Source organism: Triticum urartu, chromosome 1A (genome assembly GCF_056163025.1).
Source record: "Triticum urartu cultivar PI428250 chromosome 1A, HENAU_Tu73, whole genome shotgun sequence".
NCBI lineage: Eukaryota > Viridiplantae > Streptophyta > Magnoliopsida > Poales > Poaceae > Triticum > Triticum urartu.
The window spans coordinates 305,832,400-305,840,730 of record NC_141873.1 but is presented as its reverse complement, the minus strand read 5'-3'; the positions used below and the strand labels follow the sequence as shown (position 1 = coordinate 305,840,730).

Here is an 8,331-nt window from a genome sequence, read left to right as displayed (position 1 = left end):
ACACTGAGATCATCACATACGCGCACTGGGACACTTCGCCTCCCAACAAAAGGATAATCCATATTATGAGACACCAAAGTGTCAGATTCAACATTTGATTCCTGATGGGCTGAGGGTGAGTTACCATCCATCCATCCAACGACTATCACAGGAACCACCTGCTAGCATAGAATTTTTTTAGATAGGCACCCATGGAAGTTGCGCTGTTGCAGCTGGTACCGTAGAAGACTCCAATGATCCGTACATGTGAGCAAGCAACACCCAGAACACCACGAGCCCGGCGATGGAGACAGCGACGAGGCAGGTGCATGCGGCCAAGACACGGCTGTCCTCGACCGCCGCACCCAGGACGGCGGACAACATCAGGCCGAGAACCCCTATGCCCACGCCCCACCCTCCTACGAGGCGGAGCTTCTCGATGACGGTCACCGGCGTGCGCGGCAGGAACAACTCCGCATAGGACTCCATGAGGAATAGCACCGACATGTAGGCGCCGTACGAGAGCACCAGCGGCAGCCGCCATGGGACGCTGCTGAAGAAGGAAGGAGAGATTTCGTGTATGCAGCCGTATATCAGTGACGAGGTCATCCCCACAGGGCAAAAAAGCTAGGCGAAGACGGCCATCACCCACCTTTCAGTGCGGGTTACGTGCGCCAGCGACTCCCCGAGCATCGGCGCCGGCGTAGCCATGGACTAGCTAATTCTAAATTCTGCGAGTTTCGTGGAGGGGAGGGTGGAGTGGACTATATAGTACGTGTTGTGTATGAGGATGCAACTGCAATGCAAGTCTAACTCGAACACGTCCGGATACATGGAAGAGAAAACAGTGGAGCCGCGTGGTTGATGCTGCAAGATACGAAAGATGGAAAAAAATGCCATATCTGGGTGATTCGTGACTGCTTGCTTGCATCCGCGAGTATTTTTCTATTATTACGAGATAATTGTCCGTGTGTTTGCTATGGTGTCAAATAATTTTCAGTATAATTACAGTAGATGAAAAATACAACGTTGAGCCCGCCGCGACTGCCCTCGCATTGTGGGCATATGCAGCTTGGCTTCTTCGACTAAGTCAAAGAGAGGAATGTGATATACTAATCGTGTTTTTAGGAAATCCAAACTTTTCAAAACACAGGCGTTCTAATTGATCCGGTCATGATCTCTTAATCCCATCATGCATGTGACCGATACACAATCAAAGGTGTGGAAAAAATATCTAAACTTACCAAAATATAAAGAATGTAGGATGTGTCATGCATGGTACTTAAATTATGAAATTGATGCCTAAGGTAAGTAAATTAATGTGATAGAAGGGCGTACGAGAAGGTGCGGTTAAATATGGTGTGGTAGGACAAACCTATTGAAGGGAAAAAACGATGAAGAGACATGATGGAAGGGGGAACCGGTTTGACAAGAAAAGGTGTGGTGGGAGAAAAAACCATGTTGAAGCAATAGAAGAGGTGCATCAAGATCCAAGAACCACAAGGGAAAGAAAAATACATGGGCAGTTCATCCAAATCTCTAGGAGTGATGGGTCTTGGATTTCACGGAGGAATCTTCCCACATAGGGGCCTTGGCAAGCATAGATGGTTCTTCTCACTAGGAGGCCTTGAATCCACTCATGGATCTACTCCTAAAAGGAATCACACAAGAGGAGATACATGAGCTAAGCTCTATGATATGAAATATATTATTAACTAGCCCTAGAAATGAGGTGGGGAAGAGTAAATATAGTGCTAGCCTCGAAGGGGTAAGTGGAGAAGGTTTACAAGGCCCGTGGCCCTCTCATGCGCATAGGCAGGTACCGAATGTCTGGTGGTTTGTCGAGGACCGGATGTCCGTCCATTCTTCTCGGGGCCGTGGTAACGGATTTGGTAGATGCCGGACGTCCGGTGCCTCGGGAGGGTTCGGATGTCCGATGCGTGTCGGACTTCCGTTAGTTTGCCTCTGGACATGTGGTGCCAGATTCCCGGTGGAGACCGGACGTCCGACCATTGGAACTTGTTGGACGTACGTTGGTTCGTTGGTCGTCCGGCCATTGTAGCGTCCGTCAGCTGTTGTCCTTCTGGTTGGCTCCTCTACACTAGATACCGGACGTTCGGTAGTGGACCAGATGTCTGGTGGTTGTAGCTCCACAGCTCTGTCTCTGCTTCCAAGCTTCCTTCGCGGATGGCGTAGTCGTTTCTTTGCGCTTGCACTCATCCTCGTCATTCATGAAGCTTTGATAACACCTACGTGCGCACATAAGAGGAGTGTCAAGTAGGTGTTATCAAAGCTTCACGAATGATGAGGATAACATCCTCGTCATTCGTGAAGCTTTGATAACATCCTCAAAGGCATTAAGTGAACATGTGGAAATGAGATGATTCACCTTAAGTACGAAGTTGATGTCGCACGTGTCACTTAACAAACGGACTTTTTCCATGGTGATGTCCGTAGGATGCTCCGCATCATGGTGGAAACATTTCCATAAATGAGTTCAACCTGTGATTTCTTCTTTGGGCTCATGGCAGGGCAAACTATGAAAAAGAACTTGCTATTTACCTCCAAGAACAAGAAGATCCACCTGACGCAGAACTACCACCGCCACCGCCCCCACTTGTCGGCACGGAGAACCACGACTTCAGCCTCGCCGATGGAGTTGGAGAGGCTTCGAGAGGACGAATAAGTGCGGATAAGCATCACTGGCGCACGGCTTAAATAACTGCAGCAAGGCCCAGCGAAGTGATAGTCAGCCCGCCCCAATGCGGAGCAGCAGCCGGAGTTGGTTTCTCGAGACGTGACGTCTGCATTGAAGTGGCAACGCCTGAGAGGTCGCGTCCGTCAGCGCCGCCCTCATGTCTGGTCATGATGTGCGGCATCAAAGCAGGTCGTTGCATGCTTTGGGCCGGCATGAATTCGGCGCGGCAACCTACGCGGGCATTTGATAAAAAGCGCGGGAGAGGCTGGTAGGTTTTTTGGTAGGCCAGGTTAGTGAGACGCGGGTGTGGCAGCAATTAGGACGCCCACAAAGTCCCCCGCTCCTGAGTTTGTCTCAAGCTTGTAGGAAAAAGTGCGCCCGGACCGATCGACGGACCGATGCAGGCCCGCGTTGGTTGGCAAAACACGACCGGCACGATCCAGTAGGTTTGGGGCAGTTTAAGGGTCCATGTTGAAGATGCCCTTAGTCTTTTGTCACGTAGAACCAGAGTCTAAAGTAATAGTATTGTCATATTCGTATATGCCTATGACTCTTAGAGCATCTACAGTCGCGATGAGCAAATCTGGCCCCTCAAATGCCAGGGCACGTCCGCGGACACTGACTTGTCACGTCTCAAGTAATGCAATCCACATCAGGATACCTCAAATTAGAAACCTCAAAAATCCATATTATTACATGCAACGTCGCAATCTTTAAATGGAGCTCGCCCGGTCGCCGTAGCCATGTACAACGGCAGGCTGCGCTCCCCAGAGTGTTGGTCCGGTCACCGGCAAGGTAGAGTAAGGCATGGGACACGAGCCTGAAACCCGTTGGGTGCCGGTGGACGTCAGATCGATGATGGGTCCGTCCTGGGACGAGCCGACAACATCCACCACGACACGGTTGCGGCGCCCAGAGTGGTGCACCGTACGGGGTATCAAATAATGCGACTCTGCCTCACCGACATCCACTACCGCGAGCGCTGCCGCCGCGTCCCGCACCCGTTACCACGCACGGCGGCCATACCACGCCATGATTGCGTCGGATGACGCCCATGGTGCGTCCATGGCCTCGGCGCGCCAACGGCGGGGTTGCGCGTCCGCCATCGCGTTTGGACGCCAGACGAACTGCACCGCCTCCGGTGGAGCGGCGATGGCTGCCCTAGCGCCGGATCCATGCGCCATTTGGGCGGACGCAATGGATACCCGACGGAAAGAGTCCGAGCGCTGTCGTGCACGGGCCTCCTCCCGGGAGCGGCAGAGTGCAAGCCAGACGCCCATCTTCTCCTCGGGGACGCGTAGGATGAGCTCAGGGTCGACGGGTCTGGATGTGAAGGACTCGGATCCACTGCCTGCCATGCCAGAGACAGCCGGAATCCACCGGAGACGAGCTTGGGTAGGGTAGGGGAGTGAAGTGAAGTGGCGAGAGTTTGGTCCGAGGAGCGGATGGAAAGAAATATATGTGGAGTCAGCTGGACCAACGTGGATCGGATCCGACGTGACAGGCGCGGAAGGGCGCCCCATATCTGTCCCATATTTGAATTGGATATAAGGGGGGGGGTCAGTACGGGCGTTTGAGGCGCCCGACTGAATCGAAAATTCGTGACCGGCGTTCGAGGAGGATTTGAGGTGCCGGGTGTAGACGCCGTTAACTCTTTGCTAGAACTTTACACTCCCTCCGTCCGTGAATAAGTGTACTTCTAGGTTTTGTCTCAAGTTAAAGTTTTAAAATTTTGGCCAACTTTATAGAAAAAACTAGTAACATATATGACATCAAATTGCTATAGTATGAAAGTACATTTCAAAACGGATATATTGATATAAATTTAGTGCCATAAATGCTGCTATTTTTTTCTATAAAGGTGAAATTTATAAAAGTTTGACTTGGGACAAAATTTAGAAATACACTTATTCGTGAACGGAGGAAAACACGCATGCAATTTAAAATCAAACCACAAATGTACTAATAATGTGTTTCTGTGATTTATAAATTATATCATTGATTTTCTTTTAAAATATGGATTCAACGAGCAGTACATTGTTATATATAATTCACATATGGTCAATCTAACTTTTGGTCCAAAATATAATTTTGAAATGCGTGCCCGGCTCATTCATTGGAATTGGAATCATGTGGTTTGTGAACCGGACAGCGCCCTAATTTTGATCTAAGATAGACTTCATAACTGACCCGGAGTGTGGTTATATAAACACGAGCTCCACCAGAATGGTCTACAATATTCCTCCCGCCCCGTTGTTCCTGGCCAGACACGTATATCGGCGGCTACGTCCAGGTCAACAGGCGGGGGGAGACTCGGCGAGAGATCAATGGAAGGTTATCGTGGCCGGCCATGGACCAGGCTACCGGCGCTGCTGCTGGCCTGCGCCGCCGCCGCCGCCGTGGGCGAGTGCAGGGTGGTGCACGTGGGAGAGGCGCACCGGCGGAGCATGCTGGCCAATGGCCTCGGCGCGACGCCGCCCATGGGGTAAGCTCGCCGCTGCTTAACTGCAGTGCAACTTAGCATAATCCTTGATCAAATCGAATCCCTTTTTCTATCTCTCTTCGGCAGGTGGAATAGCTGGAATCACTTCGCCTGCGACGGCAACGGCGAGGTTGTCATCAGGGAGACCGGTACCAGCTGACCTCGTAGTCCCTTTGCTTCTTATTTACAAAGTAGTAGTAGTATACTGTTGAACTGTCCCATGGGGTAAAAACTCTTTTACTATTTTATTCTCTTGTACTATGTATGTCTACTTGAGCAGCCGATGCGCTTGTGTCCACCGGGCTCGCCGCTGCCGGCTACAAATACGTCAATCTTGGTGCGTTGCTGCCACTCTCTCATACGCCCTCGTTTTTTTTTTTTTGTCTGTGTGTGCTTCCCTGTTTGTGTTGGACGAAATATTTTTACGTGATGAAATCGATTGATTAATTACAAGTGGACAAAGTGGATTGAGCCAACTTCGTGTGTGTGATTTTTTTTTCTCTGCAGATGATTGCTGGGCAGAACCCGAACGTGATGCGAAGGTTTGTACAAAATCTGCCCTCCCGGTGTCCAGTGTCTGAACACTCTTCTGGACTGCACATGATCATCTGTCACACATGTTTATGCTGCTGCAGGGCAATCTTGCGGCGAACAAGAAGACGTTCCCGCACGGGATAAAGGCACTCGCAGACTACGTCCACAGCAAGGGGCTCAAGCTCGGCATCTACTCCGATGCTGGGTAATTTACCGTGACTGTCGTCGTAGTAAGCTGTGACGGTAATTTACCCTTCTCTGATCTTAATTTTGTGTGAAGATACAAGACATGCGCCAAGGCTCAGCCTGGGTCCCTCGGCCACGAGGAGCAGGACGCCAAGACCTTTGCCTCCTGGGTGAGCGATTGATTCCAAGACTTGTGCATATCTCTGATGTGTTTTTGTTCACTCCATCCATGGGATTTGCTTGCTGGTTTCAGGGAGTCGACTACCTCAAGTACGACAACTGCAACAACGGCGACACGAAGCCGCTGCAGAGGTACCCTGACATGAGCAAGGCTCTGATGCAGGCCGGCCGACCCATCTTCTTCAACCTCTGCGAATGGTAACACCACCGTGTTGTGTATATGCACAGTGCGTAGCTGATTCGAGTTGTGTATTCTTGACGAGTTCCTCATTCTCGTCCTCTTGTCCTTGCCGGCGACGGCGATGGTGAGCAGGGGCGACATGCACCCGGCGCGGTGGGGCGCGGCCTACGGCAACAGCTGGAGAACCACCAACGACATTGAGGACACCTGGAACAGGTTGATATCTTGGCCCGTTTCCCCTTGCTGCAACTCTGTCATTCAGATTGTTCAGAGGAGAATGGTTTGGTGTTTCAGCATGACGTCGATGGCGGACCAGAACGAGGTGTGGGCCGAGTACGCGCGCCCCGGCGGCTGGAACGGTCAGTAGTCAGTCCCTGGAACAAACTCCTCATCTTACGAGTTCATGGATGGACTCGTCTTATCTTGGCTTGTTTTTGGTTGGTTTTGACGCTCTGGTACGTGGCGTGGCATGCAGACCCGGACATGCTGGAGGTGGGCAACGGAGGGATGACCAACGACGAGTACATCGTGCACTTCAGCATCTGGGCCATCTCAAAGGTCAGTCACTGACTCACCCATGGCTACATACTCTGTATTTTATCTCGTTCTTTTCTTCTCTGAATGTACCCGAACCGTCTCTGCTGGATGTGCGTAGGCGCCTCTGATCATCGGCTGCGACGTGAGGCACATGTCGCAGGACACCTACGACATCCTCGCCAACAAGGAGGTGATCGCCGTCAACCAAGGTGGTCTTCAGATCCCCTTGCGCTTGTCAGTTCGGGCTCCCGCTCTCGCGTTTGCATTGCCAGCAGGGTGAACTGATCGACCGTGGCGTTTCTTGGTTTAGATCCTCTCGGCGTACAGGGGAAGAAAGTGAGGATGGAGGGGAGCAGCGAGGTAACAGACGCTGCACCGCACTGCACTCTCCGATAATCCGAACTTCCCACATCGTAAACCAAGAACTGTGACTGAACCGTGATGTGGTACGCAACAGATCTGGGCTGCGCCGCTGACGGGGTACAGGACGGCGGTGCTGCTGCTGAACCGGCACGCCAAGGACGAGGCCCAGATCACGGCGCACTGGGACGACATCGGCCTCCCCGCCGGCACGGCCGTCGACGCCAGGGACCTCTGGCTGGTACGTCTCTACCTTTCCTCGTCAGCAAGCAAACAGAAACAGACGGCATGGATGAATCATCTTGACCGTTTCGTGGTTTTTTGTTGTTGTTGCCGCAGCACAAGACGCTCGACGCCAAGTTCACGGACAAGATGAGCTTCAACGTGACGCCGCACGCGGCCAGGATGTTCGTGCTCACGCCTCTCAAGTCCCAGATGGACTAAGGAAAAACTACATGGGTTGATGCCCGTTCCGAAATATACATTTTTCCCCTGCTACTTCTATTTTTCCGTAATAGTTTGGAAGTGGTTTTTAGCATGTAATAATTTTTTTGACAACTTTTAGTGTGTGTAATAAGTAGTACCATGCAGCAGGCGCGGTGAGCAATTTTCAAATCATTTTAAAAAAATTGTGTAATAAATTTGAGTGTTTATATCTTAATACTTGTTCAACATACTATTCTTTCTTTTGACATCAACATAAACAACTAGTCACTTGTGAGGTCATAGGCTTTCGTTTCGACACTTGGAATTTTAGAGGAAAGGTAGGGGCCTGACTTTATAAATAAAGTCAACCGGTGAGTCATCCACCAAACAATGTGCAGTAGCAAATAAGTAAACCTTTCGTCCGCCTCCGCCTCTTCTCCGCCTCCCCTCCCCTCTGCCTCCCTTCCAGACACCGCCGGATCCCGGCTGGGCAAAGCCCATGCGGGGGGATGATGGCGGCGGCGGGGCGTTCCTCCGTCGCGGCTTGGAGGCGTGGCTGTGACGGTGTGTGTGGCCATGGCGCCTGTCACGCAGCGATGTGACCTCCCCTATTTTTGTCTGTCTTCATCGTTGATCCAAAGGGATCTGGTTGGTGGGTGTTGCCTCATGGTGGCTTCCCGACGACGAGTCAAGTGAAGGAGGAGCTGGTGGCCTAACTGCTGAAGTGGGTGAGGATGCCACCATCGTTGATGGCGCCCGTGGTGTTGT

The 8,331-nt window shown here is 51.5% G+C and overlaps 1 protein-coding gene across 2 annotated transcripts; it reads left to right on the top strand.

The window, feature by feature from the left end:
* The first annotated feature begins 4,905 nt into the window (after nt 1–4,905).
* On the top strand, nt 4,906–7,811 carry LOC125506939 (alpha-galactosidase-like). Of its 2 annotated transcripts, XM_048671650.2 has the most exons (14): nt 4,906–5,162; nt 5,247–5,308; nt 5,440–5,496; nt 5,667–5,701; nt 5,795–5,898; nt 5,974–6,049; nt 6,133–6,257; nt 6,373–6,456; nt 6,535–6,599; nt 6,716–6,798; nt 6,896–6,986; nt 7,088–7,137; nt 7,235–7,378; nt 7,477–7,811. In XM_048671650.2, the coding sequence occupies exons 1-14, from the start codon at nt 5,005–5,007 to the stop codon at nt 7,579–7,581; spliced, it is 1,239 nt and encodes a 412-aa protein (XP_048527607.1). In that variant the 5' UTR covers nt 4,906–5,004; the 3' UTR covers nt 7,582–7,811. The 2 variants fall into 2 exon arrangements, with proteins under 2 accessions (XP_048527607.1, XP_087375507.1); XM_087519381.1 differs by having other exon boundaries at nt 6,373–6,599.
* The last annotated feature ends 520 nt before the right edge of the window (nt 7,812–8,331 follow it).

What these genes read in the sequence shown, in the direction of transcription:
- LOC125506939 (XM_087519381.1), top strand. Translation starts at nt 5,005, where the DNA reads ATGGAAGGTTATCGTGGCCGGCCATGGACCAGGCTACCGGCGCTGCTG. An exon ending in CTACAAATACGTCAATCTTG is followed by an intron (nt 5,497 to 5,666) that starts GTGCGTTGCTGC and finishes TTTTCTCTGCAG; the next exon opens with ATGATTGCTGGGCAGAACCC. An exon ending in TTCTTCAACCTCTGCGAATG is followed by an intron (nt 6,258 to 6,372) that starts GTAACACCACCG and finishes GATGGTGAGCAG; the next exon opens with GGGCGACATGCACCCGGCGC.